The 23,785-nt window shown below is 53.7% G+C and overlaps 1 protein-coding gene across 1 annotated transcript; it reads left to right on the top strand.

The window, feature by feature from the left end:
- Nucleotides 1-1,409: 1,409 nt before the first annotated feature.
- J4E90_005107 (NRPS) lies at nt 1,410-23,176 on the top strand (the record flags this gene model as incomplete). Its single annotated transcript, XM_051434665.1, has 6 exons — nt 1,410-1,761; nt 1,857-5,581; nt 5,634-8,840; nt 8,888-13,157; nt 13,211-17,362; nt 17,412-23,176. 6 exons carry the CDS (start codon nt 1,410-1,412, stop codon nt 23,174-23,176), a joined length of 21,471 nt encoding a protein of 7,156 aa, XP_051291921.1.
- Between the last annotated feature and the right edge of the window lie 609 nt (nt 23,177-23,785).

Genomic DNA, 23,785 nt, shown 5'->3' with positions numbered 1-23,785 from the left:
AGGTGGCAGACTGTTGAACGTGGCAGCGTGAAGCGAAAACCCCGTTGGGCAGCTGACCGGTGACAGCTGGCGGCAAGCTCGTGGGCGCCGTATGCAGACGCATGCCAATGTATGTAGGGAGGCATGAAGTACGGGCAGCGAAGCTCGCGCCGGCAGCGCTGAGGCGGAGAAGAGCATCCGATCGCGCTTGGAGCTAGGCCGAGACCTTTCGCGGCCTAGTGCGTGACGCGTTACATAAGCGCCCCGCATCTTTGTTTTCGCGCGTCTTACCCCAACCAGCAGGAGCCAACCGGCCACCGACGCGTCAAACCTCATTCTTCACACCTCCCATCTCCGCGTCGGACCGTCTCGTGTTCCCACGCACGCCACAATATGTACCTATTAACCTGTCGCGACCTCCGCAGAGACTTCACAGCATCGCAAAAGCCAAGCACATCACAGCCAGCCTCGCGAAGACGCGACGGTCATGGCCACGGCGGTTGTGGCCCTCGCCCACTAGGAACCGCCCGTTGCTTTTTGGTTTCGCACAATCTGGTATGCACTACTCCTGGTGGAACCCGAAAAGGAACTCGCCAGCGTGTCCACCGCTTCATGCCCAGCTCGTCCGTCCCCTTCGTCTATCCAGCGCAACGCCTCCAATCACAAACAACTCTAAGTTGGCCTGGGGCACCTGCGGGTCTTTGCAGCTAATGCTTCTTCGTTCTCGAAGACGATGCCTGCCTGCAGGCCCCGGCTGTTTGCGCTCGCATACCATGCTTCTCCAGTCTATGTGGCTTGAAACAGACAAGAATAACCTATGATGATTTCACTGCCATGCCGAGACCCCCGTATCAGGTGGCAAGGGATTCAGGAGTATCTCACTATCCCCGAGTGACGATCCCACGCAGCGCATGCAAGAGTAGAACCTGAGGCCCGTACTGAGCCTTTTCATCTTCTCAATCACAGACATTTCCGTGTGACTGACCATAGAATTTTTGGATTGCTATACCCAAGTTATTGTCAGCAGGACAAAAGGCACGCATCTGCCTTCGCCACCCTTCTCATACTCGACGAGAAGTTGTAATACACGGTACGTGAATTGATCACATCGTTGCTGACAATCAGATTCGTCAGACACACTCTACCTGATCTTTGTAAGTGTACCCTCCATGCAAGCAAAACGCGTACCGCGCGGTTAGCACAGAACCCTTCACATGGCCCATGCCCTCATGTAGCATCACATTGACCCCTCAACACAATCATTTGCTCACCCAGTGTGCAACAGGAACGACACACGACCCATCATGTCATCAACAGTCGTCACTAATGTCGAGGAGAGCCTCCAAGCTATCTGGGCTCATGTCCTCAATTTGCCCCATGTTCCTCTCGACCAGTCCTTTCTTTCGATTGGAGGAGACTCCATCTCTGCCATGCAGGTCGTGGGCCAATGTCGGAAGGAAGGCATGAGTCTTGGCGTCCAAGAGGTGTTGCGCAGCAAGTCCATCACCCAGTTGTCGGCTGCTGTCAAAGAAGTCGGCAACTCAGCCTATGACCACCAGGAATTCTTCGATGAGGATTTCGAGCTCTCTCCCATTCAATCACTCTTCTTCAAGCGTCCAAACACTAATGGCCATTTCAACCAATCTTTTTATCTCCGGGTGTCACGTAAGACCGACGCCGGCGATTTTCAGTCTGCGGTGGAACAGCTCGTAACACGCCACTCTATGCTGCGAGCACGGTTCACGCATTCACCTGAGCATGGCTGGCAACAGCGTCTTACAAGTAAGTCTAACAGCTAGTGCCCCAACCTACATGGCCTTGTGTACTACTACTGCTCTGTAGGCGAGTCGCTTGCACATTGCTGACTTCAAGTGCAGATGATATCAGTGGCTCCTACCGATTTCGTCATCTTGACGTGACATCACAAGCTCAAATCGACACTCAGATCGCCGACTCGCAGCAATGTTTTGATCACGTCTCTGGCCCGCTTTTCGCTGCCGACTTCTTCGATTTTGGTGACGAGCAGTATGCATTCCTCACCGGTCACCATTTAGTTGTTGACCTGGTCACGTGGAGGTTATTGCTCGAAGAGCTTGAAGAGATCTTGAAAGGCGGGCAGTTGCTTGCCCCTGCTCTTCCGTTCCAGAAATGGGCGGAGCTGCAACGTGATCACGCTGAGTCGCTCGAGCTTGATGACGTCCTTCCTGCTGTTGATGTTCCTCCCATGGACTTCACGTACTGGGGCATTCAGCATCAAGACAACACCTACGGCAACGCTAGTCATGCCAGCTTTGAACTTGACAAAGAGCTTAGTGCCGCCTTCCTGACCAACTGCCATACTGCTTACAAGACCGAGCCAGTCGAGGTCTTGCTTGCATCGTTAATCCAGTCTTGGTCACATGTCTTTACCGACCGACCTGTGCCTGCCATCTTCAACGAAGGGCACGGGCGTGAACCCTGGGACTCGGACATTGACATCACCCGCACTGTTGGATGGTTCACCGCGCTATCTCCAATCCTTGTATCGCCATCACGCAATCCTACAGATACAGTCCGCAAGATCAAGGACTTCAAACGACGAATCCCTGGTAATGGCCGGCCGTATTTTGCTAGGCGTTGTCTCACTGAAGAAGGTCGTGATACTTTCGAAACTCACTGGCCCATGGAGATCTTGTTCAACTATCTCGGCCAATATCAGCAACTCGAGAGAGCGGACGCTCTTCTCCAGCCATCCGGCACCATGGCCGGAGAGACAGGCAAGGCTGGCGGCACGTCCGACTTTGGTCACGAAACCTGCAGGTGGGGTCTCTTTGAGATCTCCGCTTTCGTCTTCAAAGGTCATCTCAAGGTCGCGTTCACGTTCAACCGGCACATGAAGCACCAGTCACTCATTCAGCAATGGGTATCGGAATGCCAGTCAACCATCTCGCAGATGATCCGAGGTCTCACCATTCTCGACCCGAAGCCAACACTCAGCGACTTCCCGCTACTGTCATTGACGGACGAGAGCTTCTCAGCCATGATCGATAGCCTCTCAGCCATTGGCATTCGGGATACCGACACTGAAGATGTGTATCCATGTTCAAGGATGCAGGAAGGTCTGCTCTTGTCACAAACCAAGGATGCCGGTTTCTACGCTGCGGCTACTCTTCACGAGGTTACCACGATCCACGGGGATATCTCTTGGGAGAAGGTCGCTGACGCTTGGCAACAAGTCGTCGATCGACACCCAGCTTTACGCACGATCTTCATCGAGAATGTCGGTGCGAAGGGTCTCTACAATCAAGTGGTTCTCAAACACATCGACGCCAACATCGTACACTTCGAGGCCTTAGATGAGACGGATGCCATAAAACTCATTGAGGAGCAGCGTTCCGTCACTTACAACCACGGTCGATGCCCAAACCACCGTTTCACCATCTGTACTACGGCCGACGGGAAGACTTACTGCTCCCTGGATATCAGCCATGCCATCATGGACGGTCACTCCATGAGTCTTTTGGCTGAGGAACTCAGGAAAGCATGCGCAGGGCGAACCATTCTCGATGGTACTCCCTACAGCGCATACATCGCGTGGCTTGCGAAACAACCTGAAGAGTCCAGCCTCGAGTTCTGGAAATCTTACCTCGGTGGTAGTGAGGTTTGCTCTTTCCCGACTCTTGACGATGGCCTAGGCCATACTGTAGCCAAAGAACTGGTCACCATCCGCCTCGATCTGACCAGTATAAGTTTGGCCGATCTGCAGCACTTTTGCAACACCAATGGCATTACGCTATCCAACGTCTTTCATACTGCATGGGCACTGACGCTCAGCTGCTACATCGGAAGTAACGACGTCACGTTCGGCTACCTCACTTCCGCTCGTGATGCGGAGGAAGTTTATGGAGTGGAAAGCATCGTCGGACCGCTGATCAACACGCTCGTCTGCCGCGTGGATCTATCGGATGGTTCTCGTTGTCTCTTGGACATACTTCAGGACGTACAAAGAGACTATATGGAAGCCTTGCCTCATCGCCATATCGCTTTGGCCGACGTTCAGCACGTGCTCGAGCTCTCCGGCGCCAACCTTTTCAATACTGCGCTGTCCTACCGTCGCCTACCCCAGGAACAGAACTCTCCTAAAGAGGATGTTACTCTCCGCGAGGTTCGCCCGATCTACGATCCGACCGAGTACCCAGTTAGTGTCAATATCGAAGTCGGCGATGACACAGCAGCTGTGGATCTCGACTATTGGACAGACCATCTCACCGCCATACAGGCTAGGAATGTCGCCAACACTTTCGCGCGTGCGCTCGAGAACATTGTCTTCAACTCGAAACGGCGCATCTCATCCCTGGACCATCTCAGCCCGAGGCACCTGCAACAGTTACAGGACTGGAATGTCATGCCGGTTACGATCAACGAGTGTGTACACAACATATTCGCCCGATGGGCTGATTCTCAACCAGAGGCACAGGCGATCTGTGCTCACGACGGAGAGTACACATACGACCAGCTGAAGACCGCCACAGATCGCTTGTCGCATCATCTCGTCAAGCTTGGAGTTGGACCTGAGGTGTTCGTGCCTACTTGTTTCGACAAGAGTGCCTTTGCAATCATTGCTATGCTCTCTGTTCTCAAGGCAGGCGGCGCTGCTGTCCCACTCGATGCAGCGCATCCTGCCCCAGCGCTCCAAACCCGTCTCGAAGATGCTGGTGCCCAAGTGGTACTGACCACTGCTTCGCGTGCATCCAAGTTCGACGGTCTCGTGGCCAATGTCATCATAGTAGATGATGCACTTCTACAGAGTCTCCCTCTTGTCGGTGGTCCCGCCTGCCCTAGCGTGCAGCCCCACAACCCGGTATTCGTCATCTTCACTAGTGGTAGTACCGGGCGACCCAAGGGTGTTGTACTTGAGCATTCAGCAATAGCCACCAGCGCGGAGGCCCACGGCTCCAAGTTCGGCATCAATCGGGACTCGCGCATGCTTCAGTTCGCTTCATACACGTTTGACAACTCACTAGAAGAGATGTTCACTACTCTCCAGCGGGGTGGCTGTGTGTGCGTACCCTCTGAAGCCGATCGTGTTAACGATCTCCCTGGTGCCATCGCTAGGCTGAGAGCGAACAAGATGGATCTCACACCTACGGTAGCGGCACTTCTCACGCCTGCACAGGTCCCTTCAATTAAAAGCCTTTGTCTTGGTGCGGAGCCTCTTACCAGGGCGCTCATCGACCTCTGGAGTCAACATGTCCACCTTGTTGGAATGTACGGACCTAGCGAAGCATCCATCAACTCGGCGTTCAAAGATTTCAGTGATGGCCGCGGCGAAGCTACCAATATCGGCAAGGCAATCGGCTGCGTTGGATGGGTCGTCGACGCCGAGAACCGTGACCGCCTGATGCCTATTGGCTGCAAGGGAGAGTTGATCCTCGAAGGACCAATCCTCAGCCGCGGTTATCTCAATGACGCCGAGAAGACCAAGGCGGCATTCCTCATGGATCCTGAGTGGGCTCGTGTCATGGGCCCCACGGGACGCAGGTTCTACTGCACCGGCGATCTCGTGCAGTATACCTCCGACGGTGACATGATCTATCTAGGCAGGAAAGACTCTCAAGTCAAGGTACGCGTCTGATCACATATCATTCCGAAGTTCATAAACTAACTTTACATAGCTGCATGGCCAACGCATAGAGTTGGGGGAGATCGAGCACCACCTCAAGCTGAACCTGCCGGCTGGCGCAAAGTCGGCTGTCGAGCTAGTCAAGTTCAACGACAGCAACAAGACAAAAGCGCTCGTAGCCTTCATGTGCCTCTCTGAAGATGAGGCTCCAGCTGCCATCAGCGAGATGGGCGAGTCGGCACGCGTAGTGGCCAAGCACGTTGAAATCGCGCTCGCCAATGCGCTCCCTGTTTACTATGTCCCTTCCATGTTCATGCCAGTCACCCGCATGCCCATGACGACGTCTGGAAAACTTGACCGGAAGGTGCTACGCGCCTTGGCGGCAGCCCTTCCTGAATCACGCATGACTCCTTTCCGCTTAGCAGGCAAGAGCGGCCGCGCACCTGCTGGGCAAGCTGAGGTCGCGTTGGCGCGCCTCTGGGCTTCGGTGCTGAAGCTCGATGCGAGCGCTGTGGGCGCAGAAGACTCCTTCTTCCGCCTTGGTGGGGACTCCATCAGCGCCATGAAGCTCGTCACTGCGGCGAGAAAGGATGGCGTTATGCTCAATGTCGCCAATGTGTTCGCGCAGCCTAAGCTGCTAGACATGGCCTCTACTGCGGTTATGCTATCATCCGATGATGCGGCAAAGCCGGAAGCAGATACCTTGCCCATGGAGCTGCTCCCGCGGTCTTCCCGTCAGGCTATCGTGGCACTGGCTGCATCTGAGTGCGGTGTCTTCCCTGACTCCATCGAAGACATATACCCATGCAGCAAGCTCCAAGAGGGTCTTGTAATGCTCACCAACAAGGATCCAGGGACGTACGTCGTGCAGCCCATCTACCGCCTGCCAGCCGATATTGACCTGGCGCGCTTCAAACAGGCTTGGAAGGCCGTCATTGCCAGCGAGGCCACTTTGCGCACGCGCATCGTCTACTCAGAGGAGCATGGCTTCCTGCAGGTAGTGTTACGCGAAGAGATTGAGTGGCAGTCTCTCCCCGACATCCAAGATATCAACGAGACCACCAGGCAGCTTCCCGCCAAGAACGGCGCACCTCTAACAACGTTCACTCTCGTTGGTGAGAAGACTGACTCGGTCTTCTTTGTATGGACTGCCCACCATGCCGTTTACGATGGCTGGAGCTGGACAGCATTGTTCCGCAAAGTCGAAGCACACTACCGCAACGAAACTCAAAACATTGCCCTCACTGTGCCTTACTCGCGCTTCGTGAAGTACATTACGAGTTTGGACCAGAAGCAGTCCGATGCGTTCTGGCTTTCGCAGCTCGACAACGTAACGGCGTCGCAATTCCCCCAGTTACCATCTCCAGATCACCGCGTGGAAGCCAATGGCCAATTGCTGCACTCTGTACAGCTCAAACGCAACCCAGGTCTCGAGGTCACCGTCCCTTCCATGATCCGCGCAGCATGGGGCATTCTCCTTGCCACCTACTCCGGACTAGATGACGTTATTTGGGGTGAAACCAACAGTGGTCGTGAGGCTTCCGTTCCTGGCATAGAGTCCATCATTGGCCCCACTATCACGACTGCACCCGTCCGGCTGCGGCTCAATCGCACTTCCACAGTTCATGAATATCTCAAAGAGACCCAGAAACAATCTTCACTTTCGCTGCCATATCAGTTCGCCGGTCTACAACACATCAGCAAACTGAGTTCCGAGACAGCCATAGCGTGTGACTTCCAGAGCTTTCTGGGTATCGAGTCAGGAGACGACTTCGACGCCGAGAGCCCTCTGTGGAACATGATCAGTGCCAATACTATCGGAACTGACTTTTTCAGTTATGCCTTCGTCTTCAACTGCAAGGTCAGTTCGACTGGCGTCCTGGTAGAAGCGTTGTTCGATGATCGCGTGGTCGAAAAGTGGCTCGCTCAGCGCATGGTGCAGCAGTTTGACTTCATCCTCACGCAGTTGAATGGTGCTGACAACATCACGCGAACGTTGGATGACCTGGATCTAGTCAATCCTGCTGACCGCGATCTGATCGGCTCTTGGAATCGCGAGCCAGTGCCATCAATCCGTAGATGCATTCACAGTGTTATCGAAGAGGACCAGGTCGCGTCTCGTCCCACCGCTGCTGCTGTCAATGCCTGGGATACTGGTGTCATGACTTACCGCGAACTCGACGACCGATCTTCTGCTCTCGCGCACCGGTTGATGCGACTTGGAGTTAAGCCAAATCAGTTCGTCCCGCTCTGCTTCGACAAGTCAGGTTGGACCATCGTCGCCATGCTGGCTGTACTTAAAGCTGGAGCAGCATTTGTTCCCTTGGACTTCGAGGCACCTGTTCTCCGCCTTCGTGAAATTGTCTCAGACATTGGCGCCGACCTAGTCCTTTGCGCGCCACAGTATGAAGGGCTTTGCCAGTCTATCCCGTCCAGCACCCTGGTTGTAGATCGGCAAGCAACTGAGACTCCTCATGATCGTCTACAGCGTCTTCCTTCAGTACACAGTGACTCTCCAGCATACGCCTTCTACACTTCTGGGTCGACCGGCAAACCCAAGGGGGCTCTAGTGAACCACAACCACTGGGTCACCAGTTCTACTGCATTCGTGGCTGGCTGGAAGATCTCCAATACGTCTAGAGTACTCCAATTCGCTTCGTACACATTCGATGCTTGCTTAATTGAGATACTCAGCACTCTCATGCAGGGCGGTACTATCTGCGTACCAGACCAGGCTACCCGAACGAACGATCTTGTTGGTGTCATGAACCAGTTCCATGTCAACTGGGCTGCTCTCACACCCTCGGTCGTGCGTATGATGTCGCCATCGCAAGTCCCTATGTTAGAGACTCTGTTCCTTGTTGGCGAAGCAATGTCGCAGCAAGACCTGATCACTTGGGCGGACAAGGTCACACTCGGCAATGGTTACGGACCAACTGAATGCTCTGCTGTCGCAACTACCAGTATCATGACATCTCACATGAAGCCCAACAATCTTGGCAAGGCTGTCACAGCACGAGGCTGGATCGTCTCAAGGAACAACCACAACGTTCTTGCACCCGTTGGCGCCATAGGAGAGCTTTTGTTGGAGGGAGGTGCAGTTGGAGCCGGATATCTCAACAACCCCGAAAAGACAGCCCAGTCTTTCGTTGGGCATGTCAAGTGGTCTTCAGGTCTACTGAGCAATGACTCCTCAGCATCCCTGCGCATCTACAAGACTGGTGACTTGGTCAAATACAACGAGGATGGCACAATGCTGGTAAGTCGTTTCCATTACTCTAGCTCGACGCATACTAACTGCAATAGTATCTCGGTCGCAAAGACTTCCAGACCAAGGTGCGCGGCCAACGATTAGAGCTATCTGAAGTTGAGCACAAATTATTGGACGATCACAACGTGCAAACCGCTCTGGCTTCGGTGCCTAAGACTGGACCTTGTGCGAAGCGACTTGTCGCAATTGTGTCCCTCCAGAACATGGGCACGACTACGATGAGCACGAAGAACGGATTGAAGGTGTTGCCGCAAGAAAGTGCCTCGCTGAACATTGCTTCCATTCGGGACAGTCTATGCGAGCGCTTGCCCGCCTACATGATACCCTCCTTGTGGGTCGCCGTCGAGCGCTTCCCGTTGATGCCTTCCGGGAAATTGGATCGAAGACGCGCGATCCAGTGGCTGGAGGAGATGGACCAGCCTACCTATCGTCTGATCTCGGCCATTGGATCAGACGACACCGAATCCAACGACGGTAATGCAATCGAGAAGAAGCTGCAAGCTATCTTCGCCAAGGTTCTGAACCTTTCAGTCGCTGATATCCGCCTCAATCAGTCTTTCCTACATCTTGGCGGTGATTCAATTGCCGCTATGCAAGTCTCATCGCAGTGTCGTGCTCAGGGCTTTCCCATCAGCGTACAGGATATCATTCGTGCCAAATCCATCTCGGCTATGGCCTCAACAGTCAACGTTTCCGAGAAGTCGCAAGTTGTATCGGAAGCCGTAGACTACGATTTGCCCTTCGATCTTTCGCCGATTCAAAAGGTTTTCTTCGACACCGTTGGCGATGCGCACAACCACTTCAATCAGACTGAGCTTTTCCGCCTCTCACGAAATGTTGAGACCGCAGAGCTTCGAGCGGCGGTGACTACTCTAGTCAAAACTCATCCAATGCTTCGCGGACGCTTTGCCAAGAACGAAGCAGGAGCTTGGAAGCAGCGAGTCGAAAAAGATGCACCGACGTCATTTAGACTTCGTCGCCACAACGTGCAAGCAGGCGACGATGCCAATCTACGGCCCATAATAGATGACAGCCAGGCGACCTTGGACGTTTCCAAAGGCCCGACCTTTGCTATTGAGCTCTTTGACATCGATCAAACTTTCTCTCAGGCCATAGCACTCGTCGCTCATCACCTTGTCATCGACGTGGTGTCATGGGGAATCATCCTCGAAGACCTGCAGGGTCTCCTTCACGGCCTTCAGCCAGCACCTCAGAGCTTACCGTATCACCTATGGCTGCAACAGCAGACTATTCAGGCCAAGCAAGAGAACGCCAGAAGTGTCTTTCCGGCTGGGGATGTTGCACCGGGAGACTTCGACTACTGGGGCATGGAAGGCCGCCCCAACCTCAGTGGAGACGTAGTGGAAGAGGACGTACAGCTGTCAACTCGAGACACCATGCTCCTCCTTGGTGCACAGGACGCTCTGGCTACTGAAATCCTCGACATTCTCATCGCTGCTCTATTTGAGTCGTTCCGCAAGGTTTTCTCGGACAGGTCCACCATCACGATACACAATGAAGGCCACGGTCGTGAAACCTTCAATAGCCGTCAAGATCTCTCGCGCACAGTGGGCTGGTTTTCTACAGTGGCGCCTATCCATCTTCCTCTCCCACTGGATGAAGCCACAGACATGATCAGCACTATCCGATGGGTTAGAGACTTCAGAAACCGTACGCCAGACAAAGGGCGGCCTTACTTCGCCTACCGGAATCTCACAGAGGAAGGCCAGACTCGATATGCCAGCCACTGGCCTGCAGAAGCTGTCTTCAACTATCTTGGCAGGCTTCAAACACAAGACGGCAAGGAGGGACTGTTCACTTCGCTTGATGAGGTCGACTCTCGCGAAGTCGGAGCGAACGTTCCCCGCCTAGGGCTTTTTGACATCACGGCAGCGGTTTCCCAGGGCGCTATCAAGCTCTCCTTTGGATGGAATCGCAACATGAGACGACAGAACGAGATCCGTGCGTGGGTTGCACAGTGTCGCCAGACCCTCGTCGATGCCGTAGAACAGCTTCTCGAAGTTCGACAGGATCGTAATGTCAGCAACTTCAAGCATCTTCCACTTCTTTACAACGGTACATCCAGGCTCTCAGCGGTCCTGCCCGCCGGTGTCAACCTCGCGGATGTAGAGGATATATACCCGGCATCTCCAATGCAGCAGGGTCTTCTTCACACGCAATCACGCAATCCCGAGCTCTACACGTATCACACCGTGGCAGAAGTACAGTCCACGGATGGCAAGCCAATGGACCCACGCCGTCTTACCGAAGCATGGCAAGTCGTAGTGCACCGTCATCAGGCCTTGCGAACTATATTCATCGATAGCCTTGCAAAGGACGGGTCGAAAGATCAGGTCGTGGTCAAGGAGAAAGCCGGAAGAGTTCAACTCCTCGCCGACTGTGAGGACGATCAGGTTGCCAAAATTCTGCGAGATCAATCGCCCATTGACTGCCGCGAGGCTGTGCCACCTCATCGCATGAGCATTTGCAAAACAAAGACTGGCAAAGTATGGATCAAGCTCGAGCTCAGTCATGCGATCAATGACGGCACCTCGGTATCCAATCTACTTACTGATCTTGCTCGTGCGTACGCACGAAAGCTGACACGGGCTGATGCCGGACCACTTTATTCCGACTACATTGCATACATGCTCTCTAAATCCAGCGATGCTGATTTGTCATACTGGAAGACGCATCTTGCCGGGATGGAGCCCTGCTTCTTTCCCACCCTCAACGATGGTATATCAAGCTCTCCAGAGTCAGGATCAGTTGACATAGACCTCGGTAGCACTGCCCGTGTTCAAGCGTTTTGCAAGCACAATGGTGTGACTCTCTCGAATGTGCTCCAGCTTACGTGGGCTCTCACTCTCCATTACTATGTAGGCACGTCTGATGTCTCCTTCGGCCTAATCGCTTCTGGTCGAGACATTCCGGTCACCAACATCGAGGAGGCCGTGGGCTGCTTCGTCAATATGGTTATCTCACGCATATCTTTTTCGGATGACACGACCATTGCTCAGCTCCTCGAGGCTCTCCAAACAGGCTCCACTGAGGCTCTTTCGCACCAGGGCTGCTCTCTTGCCGACATACAGCATGCCCTTCAGCTACCTTCATTGTTCAACACGGCTTTCACCTTCCAAAGGCGCGGTCTGTCAAGCGATCCAGAGGAGACGGCTCTCACCTACGAAGACATGGAAGCGGAAGATGCCGGCGAATACATTGTCACAGTCAATGCAGATGTAACCGACGACAACATCACTGTCGACTTTGGCTATTCGAAAGACAGGATTCTCCCCTCTCAAGCACAGAACATGGCCGATACTTTCAGCAAGATTCTGGACAGCATTGTTGAAAGCAGTGCTTCGGAGCTCACTGTTGGCAAGCTAGACGTGTTTACGGATAGTAGTCTCCGACAAATCATCGAATGGAACCCACAACTTCCGCCACCGATCCGCCGTTGTGTGCACGACGTCATTCATGATCAGGCATTGACGAGACCACGAACAACGAAGGCTGTGGAAGGATGGGACGGGTCATTCACTTACCAAGACTTTGACAAGATCACCAATCAGCTTGCAGTCCATCTCCAGGCTATCGGTGTGACCACTGAGACTTTCGTGCCAATTCTGTTTGAGAAGTCATCATACGCTATCGTCAGTATGATAGCAATCATGAAGGCTGGTGGAGCGTACGTGCCGCTAGACCCGAAGCATCCGCAAACCAGACTTCGAGAGCTTATCGAAGACGTTGGCGCCCCGGTGGTGTTGTGCTCGCGCGGATACCACGACAAAGCAAGCGAGGTCGCAAAGACAGCCGTTATTGTCGACCAGCGATCCATCAAGAAGCTCGGAATCCCAGTGACCAGCAAGCCACGTTCCACAGCAACTCCCGACAACGCAGCGTACTGCTTGTTCACCTCAGGTACTACCGGCAAGCCGAAGGGAACAATTATTCCTCATCAAGCATTCTGTACAAGTGCAGCTGCTTTCACGCGTCGCATGAATATCAATGCAACCTCTCGCACCTTCCAGTTTGCTTCATACACATTCGACGCAAGCTGTATCGAGATTCTTTCAGCCTTGACCGTGGGCGCTACGGTATGCGTGCCAACAGATGACGATCGCATGAACAACGCAGCTGGCGCCATCCGCAAGTTGAGAGTCAATTGGTCACTCTTGACCCCGTCGGTTCTTGGAACTATCGAGCCAGAGCGCGTTCCTGGTTTGAAGACGCTTGTTTCTGGAGGCGAGGCGCTTCCCGGACCCATCCTCAAGAAATGGGGCAACAGCACTTGCTTCATCAACGGTATGTATACAGACCCTATATTCCCCGTTCGGCTCCGTACTGACAACGAACAGCTTACGGCCCTACCGAGTGCTCAGTCGTAGCCGCTACTGCATACAAGTCCACACTGGATCACAAGCTCATTGTTTCAGAGCCAGGCACCATCGGTACCGGAAGCGGATGTCGACTATGGATCGTACACCCACGAAACCACGACAAACTCATGCCTATCGGTAGCGTCGGCGAACTCGTCATTGAAGGCCCCACCGTGGCCCGTGGGTATCTGAATGATGAAGTCAAGACCGCGAAGGCTTTCATCGTTGATCCTGCCTGGGCGAAAACTATCTCTTCTGGCAGCCAAATCTCTGGAACAGCCCGCATGTACAAGACAGGTGACCTTGTCCGCTACAACACAGACGGGTCCGTGAACTACATCGGTCGTAAGGACACCCAGATCAAGCTCAACGGTCAGAGAATTGAACTGGGTGAGATCGAGTTTCACGTAGGAAAGAACTTCCCCGAGAGCGTACAGTCCGCAGTGGAACTAGTCGCACCCTCCAATCGCAGCTCTGCGAAGGCTTTGGCAGTATTCTTTGCTGTTACTCAGGGTCAAGCCGGAGACGAAGCGCAAAACGTCCAGCCGCCCTCGACCGACCTGCCCGCCTCCGATGAACTACTTCTTCCGCTCAGCGACGAGCTTCGAGACATGTGCAAAGACACTGAGAATGGGCTCGCCGGTTCTTTGCCCTCGTACATGATACCTTCGATCTTCATTCCTGTCACGAAGTTGCCCTGGACTTCGGCGGGCAAGCTAGATCGCAATCGTCTCCGCAGCTTAGTACAAAACCTCAGTCGGGAGACAATGGCTTTGTACCGACTCACAAGCATGGCGAACAAGAAGCAGCCCACGACCGAGGCAGAGAAGAAGATCCACAAAGCGGTGTGCTCCGTCTTGAGTTTGCCACCTTCTGCAGTAGGCATCGACGACAGTTTTGTCCGCCTTGGTGGCGACTCCATCTCGTCCATGCGTCTCGTTGCGATGGCTCATACCGAACAGCTAGAGCTGTCCTTTATCGACATCTTCAAGAATCCGAAGCTCTCCGAGTTAGCCAAGATTGGTACTCGTTCTAACACACTCAATCAGCCGCAGAAGGCAGTGCAGCCTTTTGACCTGCTGCCAGCTTCGTCTCCGAGAGCTGAAGTACTGGGCGAAGCTGTCCAGCAATGCCGAGTTCCGAAGGAAAACATTCAGGACGCCTATCCGACGAGTCCACTTCAGGATGCGCTTCTCACGCTCTCTATCAAGCAAGCTGGAGCTTATGTCGCGCAGCACGTATTGGCGCTACCGAAAACTTTGGACATGACGAAGTTCAAGGCGGCCTGGGACACAGCCATTCAGGAGATTGACATCCTTCGTACTCGCATCATCCAGCTACCATCCGGTATGTTCGTGCAAGCTGTCATGAAGAAGGATCCTGTTGTCTGGAAAGAAGAGGCCTCGCTCATGAGTGCCGAAGGCGAAGCGATGACCATTCCTTCGGATCTCGGTGGCAAACTCGCAGCCTACTCACTGGTCACTACGACATCAGGGGAGCGGTACTTTGTATGGACACTGCATCATGCCTTGTACGATGGCTGGAGTATCTACCTGATGCTTCAGCGAGTGCAGCAGATATACTCGAGCGGCACATCCACCATCCCTCAGACACCTTACTCCAAATTTGTGGGGTACATTTCTGGCACCGATGCCTCTGCTTCGAATCTTTACTGGAAGAACAGCTTGATGGGTCTCAACGCCTTCCAGTTCCCTCAGCCACCCCATGCCACCTCAAACGCAACATCCGACGGACGGATGTTCCAACACACTGTGAAGCTTGCACCTCGCAAGAACACAGACGTCACACCAGCCAATGTCATACGAGCTACCTGGGCTTTGCTGCTTGCTGCCTACACCGGAAGTGATGATGTGGTGTTTGGTGAGACTCTTGCTGGGCGAGACATTGCCGTCGCGGGAATTACGGACGTGTGTGGTCCTACATTGACCACCGTTCCGTCCAGGGTCAAAATTGATCGCGGCGCTACTGTTAGCGACTTGCTCAAGATGATAGCGACGAATGTCACCGACCGTATCCCATACCAACACCATGGGATTTCTGCTATCAAAGCACTCGGCGACGACATGGCAGCCGCATGCGACTTTCAGAACCTTTTGGTTGTTCAAACGGAGAACGAGGAGCTCGCCGACTCCATGTGGACCGTTCACGAGAACGAAGATCAGGGCAATTTCTTCACATACCCACTCGTGATTGAGTGCAAGATGGGATCGACCAAGATCGATGTCTTGGCTCACTTCGATGCAAATGTCATCTCGCTTTGGCATGTCCAGCGCCTTCTATACCAGTTTGAGTCGGTGCTGAACCAACTCCAATCAGCTACTCATGTTCGTCATGTAGCTGTCTTCAGTGAACAAGACAAGCAGCTCGTGCAAAAGTGGAACGCGTATGAGCCTGATCTCATCGATGACACTGTGCCCTCGCTCTTTTTCCAGAAGGCTGCATCTCAGCCCACTGCCACAGCCGTGACCGCTTTCGATGGCGAACTCACCTACGCTGAGCTTGGCGCGCTTGCATCGCAACTGGCACAGCAGCTAGTGAAGCTTGGTGCTGGCCCTGAATCTCTGATCCCGATCTGTGTGGACAAGTCGCGATGGGCCATCGTAGCTATCATGGCTATTCTCATCTCTGGCGCAGGCTACGTGCCATTATCTTCATCAGACCCGCCTTCACGACATCTGCATATCGTTGAGGCATGCAAAGCTTCGATTGTCCTGTGCTCACCGCCGTACGCCCATCGTTTCACGGACATGGTCGATCACGTGTTCAATGTCAGTGAGACCGCCATTCGACGACTACCAACCTGTTCCGGACCGCTATCGCAGCGCGCCAAAGGCAACAATACCTGCTACGTCATCTTCACTTCAGGTAGCACAGGACAACCCAAGGGAGTCGTTGTAGAGCACAAGAGTATAGCTTCTAGCTCGGCTGCGATATGTGAAGGGCTTCATGTTACGCCTACTTCCCGAGTGTTCCAGTTCTGCTCCTTCCTTTTTGACGTTTCCGTTGGCGAAACCCTCGCCGTCCTTCTTCGGGGCGCCACAATCTGTGTACCATCAGACGAACAGCGCACCACGGACCTCGCCGCTGCAGTGACAGATCTCAAAGCCAACTGGGCTTTCTTCACACCATCGGTTGCCGGTACGCTGGAAGGACCAAGCGCTGTACCGACGTTGGAGACTCTGGTAGCCGGTGGTGAGGCGATGACATCTGACGTGGTCGACAAATGGGCCAACGGTGTCAAACTACAGAACGGCTACGGTCCTACTGAGGGCACTGTGTTTGCTATCGTCAATGATCATGTCTCTGCACAACGAGACCCGTCGAACATTGGTCGCGCCCTAAAGAGCGGACGTGCTTGGCTTACTAACTCTGACAATCCTCACGAGCTTGCACCCATCGGCGCAACCGCAGAGCTTTGTCTCGAGGGACCATTACTCGCCCGAGGCTACCTCAACGACCCTGAACGTACTGCGGAAGCCTTCATCGAAGCCCCTGACTTCTTGAAGATGTTCTCGATCCGTAATACATCGCGTATCTACCGTACCGGCGACCTTGTTCAGTACACCGCTGATGGGTCTATCCACTACATCGGGCGAAGAGACAACCAGATCAAGCTCGCGGGTCAGCGAATCGAGCTTGATGAAATCGAGGCAGTCATGCAGGCGGACGACAACATCCATCAAGTGGTTGTACAGCTACCCAAGATTGGTCCCTGCACGAAGAAGCTCACGGTTGTCGTCAGTTTCCCCGGAACCGCCGCTACCAACGCTGGTTCAGACTGGCGCACGGTACTCTCCGACAAAGAAACGCTCTCGCGAATCAATCGCGCAAAGGAGAGATTGTCTGATCTCGTGCCATCATATATGGTACCTGCCATTTGGATCGCTGTTCCCCGTATCCCAGTCTTGGCTTCCACCAAGTTGGACAAGAAGCAAGTCGGGTCATGGCTACATGATCTGGATGAAGCCACGCATCAGCGCATTGTGAACGCTGAGCTTCCTGAAGTGGCCGACGGACCTGTTGATACCGCTCTTACAGTTCTTCGGGGCATCTGGGCGAAGGTATTGGACTGTCCTGTGGAAGACGTCAAGCCTTCCAAGTCCTGGCTATGTAAGTGATCCCCTGGGAGAATAGTGTCAAGTTTACTAACCACTCATAGCGCTTGGTGGCGATTCGATCTCTGCCATGAAGCTTCTCGCAAAGTGCAGAAGCGAGGGTATCAGCCTTACTCTGAACCAAGTGCTGCGCGCCAAGTCCCTGGGTCATCTGGCGGCCGACATCAAGGCCGTAGTCATCCTGGACCACGGAACAGAGACAAGCGACCAACCTTTTGCCCTCTCTCCGATTCAGCGCTTCTACTTTCAGACCGGCAAGATCGAAAACGGCACACACTTCAACCAATCATCATCACTGCGCATCTCACGATACATGGAGCCGGCTACTGTTCAACGCGCTATGGATTCCATCGTCGCATGTCACTCGATGCTACGTGCTCGCTTCTCCAAGGACGATGCTGGGAAATGGCAGCAGCTTGTCATCTCGAAAATTTCCGGATCCTACGCATTCACGACACATGAGGTTTCAACCGCGTCTGCTGCGACTGCCATCATTGCCGCTACCCAGAAAAGCCTCGACATTCGCGCCGGTCCTGTCTTTGCCGTGAATCTCTTCAGTCTCAAGGGCAAACAGATGATTTTCATGGCTGCTCACCACCTTGTCGTAGATGTAGTGAGCTGGGGCGTGTTGCTTGGCGATCTGGAAGACTTACTCGCTTCTGGCCCAACTACAAAGCTTGCAAAGAGCCTACCCTTCCAGACCTGGAATGCGATGCAGAGCTCAAACGCCTCGCAAATCGATCGACAACGCGACGTGCAAACCCAGCCGCTCGCGGTTGAACCGGCGAACTACGCCTTCTGGGGGATGGAGGCTCGATCGAACGTGTACGGTGATACTGAGAGGGATGAGTTCGTTATCGATAAGGAAATATCTGCGATGGCTTTCGAAAACCACCACGTGTACAGGACAGACCTCGTCGACATCCTCCTCGCGTCTATTGTCCACTCCTTCTCCCGCGTGTTCATTAACCGCAGGGCTCCTACCCTGTTCAACGAGTCTCATGGGCGAGAAGCATGGGACTCAAGCAATCTCGATCTTTCCCGGACTGTCGGATGGTTCACATCCATGTATCCGGTCACCATTCCCATCGGTGACGAAGAAGACGAGGTCATGCATACGCTCCGACAAGTCAAGGATACCCGCCGCAAGATCACAAGCAATGGCCGACCTTACTTTGCTCATCGCTATCTCACAGAAGATGGGCAGCAACGCTTTGCCAATCATGCCCCAATGGAAGTGCTGTTCAACTACCTTGGCCGACAAGAACAGTCTGGGTCTAGCGATTCGCTCCTACAGCCGCTGCAGCTGGACGGCGATGACGAGGAGACATCCGACGTGGGTACCAAGACAACGCGTATGGCACTCTTCGAGATTTCGGCTTCAGTCTCGGAAGGCCAGATCCAACTCAGCTTCATGTACAATCGCTACTCCAAGAACCAGAAAGGCATTCGCAGGTGGATCGCCGAATGCCAACGCACACTGGAGGAGATTGCCACCGAACTGGCCAAGACCGATACCCCACAGCCAACGATGACCGACTTCCCACTACTACCATTGGAATCGTACAGTCGCCTCGATCGGGTCTTGAAGACACTTCCTCATGCCGGTATCCATTCTTTCGATCAGGTGGAAGATATGTACCCTTGCTCGCCTATCCAAGACGGGATGATCTTGAGTCAGATCAAGGCCCCGGAATCGTACTGGTCGTCAACTACGTTTGAAGTCAAATCGAAGCGAGGCCCAGTCGATGCCAGTAAAGTCATCGATGGATGGAAGCAAGTCGTTGCCCGTCATCCAGCGTTGCGCACCGTCTTCATCGACAGTGTCTGCAAAGGAGGCGTCTTCGATCAGATTGTCGTCAAGGGCCCCGATTCTGGCATAGTCAAGTACACTTGCAAGGACAGCGAAGTGACTAAGATGCTAGAGTCCATCAAGCATGGCTCTCTCAACGGCAAGAAGAAACCTGTCCTTCCCCATCAGGCTGCTGTCGTCCAGACTCCTTCAGGCAAGATCTTTGTTAAGGTCATTGTCAACCATGCCGTTATCGACGGAGGCTCACTCGGCATTATCGGGCAAGATCTCCAGGAAGCATACCAAGGGGAGCTATCTGAGGAAGGACCGCTATACAGCGACTATATCAAGTACCTGCGCGGTCTGCCAGTTGATGATGCAGTACTGTACTGGAAGGCCAAGCTTCGCGGTGTCAGCCCATGTTATTTCCCGACTACGCCTCGAGACCCCAGTAAGCAGCGAGAGCTTCGGTCTTTGGACATGCGCTTTACCCGATTTGACGAGATTCACGATCTAGCGGAGAGCAGCAACGTCACTTTCGCCAATATCCTCCTCGCAGCATGGGCTCTGGTGCTCCGCTCTCACACCAACTCCTCTGATGTGTGCTACGGATATCTCACGTCGGGAAGAAACGTACCAATCGACAATATCGACAGCGCAGTTGGCGCGTTCATCAACATGTTGGTATCACGAGTTCAATTGAAACCGGCTTCTTCACTGCTCCAGGTCATTGAGAAGGTGCAGTCCGACTTTGTTGACTCCATGCCACATCAACATTGCTCGCTCGCTCAATTCCAGCATGATCTTGGTCTTTCCGGAAAATCGCTTTTCAACACTGCCGTCTCGATTCAGAGGCGCGCGAACGCAGACGAGCCCGCGGCAGATGACTCTGGTATTGAGTTTGAGCAGCTTGATGGCCACGATCCCAGCGAGTTCGCTATCACGGTCAATATCGATGCCACCCGCGATGATGAAGCCGTGCGCTTCACGTATTGGAGTGATGCAGTTACCGATGCCGAGGCAAAGAACGTTTCTGCTCTCATGGCAAAGGTCCTGGCCCAGGCGCTCAACAACGCACAGCAAACCATTTCAGACTTGGATAATGCCACCAAGATCAAGCCGACACAGTCTTCACCCGGGCACCTTGCTTTACCTAAGCCGCGTCCTATTCTCAGAACCAGCTCGAGCCTTTCCAGTGCCGGATCAACCTCACCACCTCGTACACCGAGGATCACATTCCCTGATCTGACTCCAGCGGCGCCGCAGCCAGCTGAGACACCTGACTGGAGCAGCCTCATCCGATCCATCGTCAGCGAGATGGTGCCCCAGATCGTCGAGCAGATCGTAGCGCAGAACAAGCTGACAACCGAACCCACATCTGCAACGATCGATCAGATGACTAATCAAATGGCGGGTATGCTCACGAGAAAGCATTCGATGTCACAACGCGGACGACCGAGTATCGATGGAGCGTCTATACACCCAGCCTCACCACGAGCAGCCTCCATACGTTCGCGCCGCATGAGCATTGCCAGTAATGCGGAGAACAGGATCCAGACCGCTGCTGACATGGTCGCCACTCTTGGTGTCATTGCCACCGAGACCTCTACCAAAGTCACACCTGACATTGTTGAGAAGAAGCTACTCAATCTGTGGGCTGAGCTTCTCGAGACGGTGGAGGACACCATCGAGCAAGAGGATAGTTTCTTCAATCTCGGGGGTGATAGCATCATGGCTATGCGCCTCGTCGGAGCCGCGAGGGAAGAGGGCCTTTCAATGACCGTGGCTGATGTGTTCAAGAACCCCACATTTGCCGACATGGCTCGTGTAGTACGTGTTGCGGGCGAGGTCATTGATGAAGTTATGTCCCGAGCTGGCGGCGGCTCAGTGGCAGGCAGGAGTGTCGGAGGCCAGTCTAGGTCTCATCAACGCGGCAGAGCCCAATCAATCTGGAGCGACTTCCAGGACAACATGTTCGATCCAAACGCCGACACCAAGAGCATAGCTCCCAGCGAGATGCCCGCCGAGTCGGAGCTGAGCCACAGAGATTCAACTATGTTGAAGAGGTTGCAAGGGCTCACCACCGGCCCGACGAAGCCAAATGCCTCGCGCAAAATCAGTTCAAGGCCGTTGGCCACGCATACTATCCAGGAAGGTGTTGAGAGCTCTCTCAACAGGTCCGTTTCGATGCTTGGAGACCCCAATGTCGACAGTGTCATTTCGAAAGTGCAAGTATTCAAGGGAGGCATCTCGGACGTCTTCCCTGTCACAGACTTTCAATCACTCGCCATCACGGGTACTCTCATGGAGTCAAAATGGATGCTCAACTACTTCTACCTGGATGGAGATGGGCCGCTCGATCTTCGCAGGCTCAAGCAAGCTGCTTACCGTATGGTACAAGCCTTCGATATTCTTCGCACCGTATTCGTCCCCTATGGCGACCGCTTCCTCCAGGTCGTACTGCGGAAGCTTCAACCAGAATTCATATACCATCAAACCGACGAAGATATCGACACCTTCACGAAGGACCTGCAACAGAAGGATCGAGAGGGCGGTCCACGACTTGGCGAAGCGTTCATCCAATTCGTGGTCGCAAAGCAAAAGCAAACAGGGCGATACCGTATCTTCATGCGACTTTCACACGCCCAATACGATGGAGTCTGCATGTCCAAGATCCTCGGTGCGCTCCAAGATGGATACAATGGTCTCCCGGTCTCATCTGCCCCAAGCTTTGGCAACTTTGTACGCGAAACTGCCAAGACCGTATCGGGAGCCCACGATCACTGGAGAGACATTCTTCGCGGCTCTAAGATGACAGAGATTGTCAACCGATTCGGCCCCAACTATCAGCGCTCAGCAGGCCAATCCATCACACTCGAAAAGAGAGTCAGTGCACCCAAGCTCAAGGGCGTCAACATCACCAGCGCAACGGTGGCCAAGGCCGCTTGGGCTTCGACTCTCTCCCGTCTTGTGAGCAAGGCTGATATTGTCTTCGGTCACGTCATCTCAGGCCGTAACGGCGGTGTCGCCAACGTCGAGAACATCGTCGGCCCTTGCTTGAACATGGTACCTGTTCGCATTGTCTACCGACCTGATTGGACTGTAATGGATCTTCTAAAGTATGTTCAAGACCAACAAATCGCGAACATGCCATTTGAGTCGCTCGGCTTCCGCGAGATCACCCGACACTGCACGGAATGGCCTGACTGGACAAACTTCTCCAGCGTTCTGCAACATGACCAGAACATTCAGGATGACCGGCCAACTATGCAGCTAGGCGGCATTGAGTACACCATCGGCGCCGTTGGCTCCCAGGAAGACTTCGCAGACTTCTCCGTCCACACTACCTCCCGTGGCAATGAGATGGATGTCACTTTGACGTACGTCCCCAACAGCACGATTACCACAGAATTTGCGCAGCACGCATTCGATATTCTTTGCGCCAATGTCGTAGCTTTCTCGGAAGACCCGCACACTCTGCTTCCACTATTTACAGAGGTCAGCTCCGGTAGCTCGACTACCGCCAACTCAGAGAAGATGCGCAAGCGGTCCGTGGAGAAGCAGCCGATGACTTTACCCACCGATACAGGCCTCTCAAATCACGAGACAAACACCCTCGCTACAACGCTGCGATCGGCTTGGGAGCAAATTCTACACGACGAGCGTGGCTCTCCTACACCCATTGATCTCGGCTCAGATTTCTTCCAGCTGGGCGGCGACATCATGGGCTTGGCACAAGTCGCATCCATTCTTGACCAAGATGGTCTGAGAGTCAGGGTCGAAGACTTGCTCGACAAGTCTGTGTTCGTGGATCAAGTCGGCATACTTGCTGTGGAGCGCAAGAAGCAGATTGAGCGAGAGGCGCAGAATCCTTGGGGCGAGAAGGGCAAGACCAAGGTTGAGGTGAAGGGAGTGAAGGAGAAGGAGAGGAGGGGTAGTGGTTTTGGTCAGTTGGCGAAGAGGATTGGATTGAAGAGGAAGGAGAGTTCGAAGTCAATTTTCCAGATGGGAGGGTGATTTGGTGGTGTTGGACTTTGATGCATTAGTATTATGGGTATCTAGGGGCGTACGGTGTTGAGTGATTCGGTTCTTATTCAGCGTTCTTTTACAAATAGTTCCCTTTACGTCGCTTAGCAATATATACATGCATAACACCTCACCTTCTCAACTCTCGCCTGATTCGTGCAGAACTAGCTCATTGCCTCTGACGCTGCACGTCATCGCTCAGCGAACGCTTCCTCTTCCTTTCGCGCGTCGTCATCGTAGCCCCAGCCCATAGCTGCCCATGTATCTTTTGCAAGTCAGCAAAATGTCGCCGAATCTCTTCGCAATGCTCTTTCGCAAGCTGTCTTTGTATATCTGCTTCATCACAACTGGAAGCGATCTCCGGATGCGCATGTTCTGGATGTTTGTACTTGTCGCTACCGCATACAGGACAGCAAAAGGCATCGGCTAGCCATGCGAACGCTTCGGTACCGCAAGTGCTGCATATCATGTAGTCGATGACTGTGTCCGGGTAGATGTTGTAGTACGACATTCTGTTCTACATGCACGGTGCGCGGTGGTATCTTGGTTAACTGTGTAGTGGCGAAGATGGGTTGTGGGCAAGGAATGATGTGTTGGCCG

The sequence above is a fragment of the Alternaria incomplexa genome (assembly GCF_024043165.1).
Source record: "Alternaria incomplexa strain BMP 0042 chromosome Unknown scaffold_6, whole genome shotgun sequence".
NCBI lineage: Eukaryota > Fungi > Ascomycota > Dothideomycetes > Pleosporales > Pleosporaceae > Alternaria > Alternaria incomplexa.
This window is presented reverse-complemented; position numbering and strand designations above follow the sequence as displayed.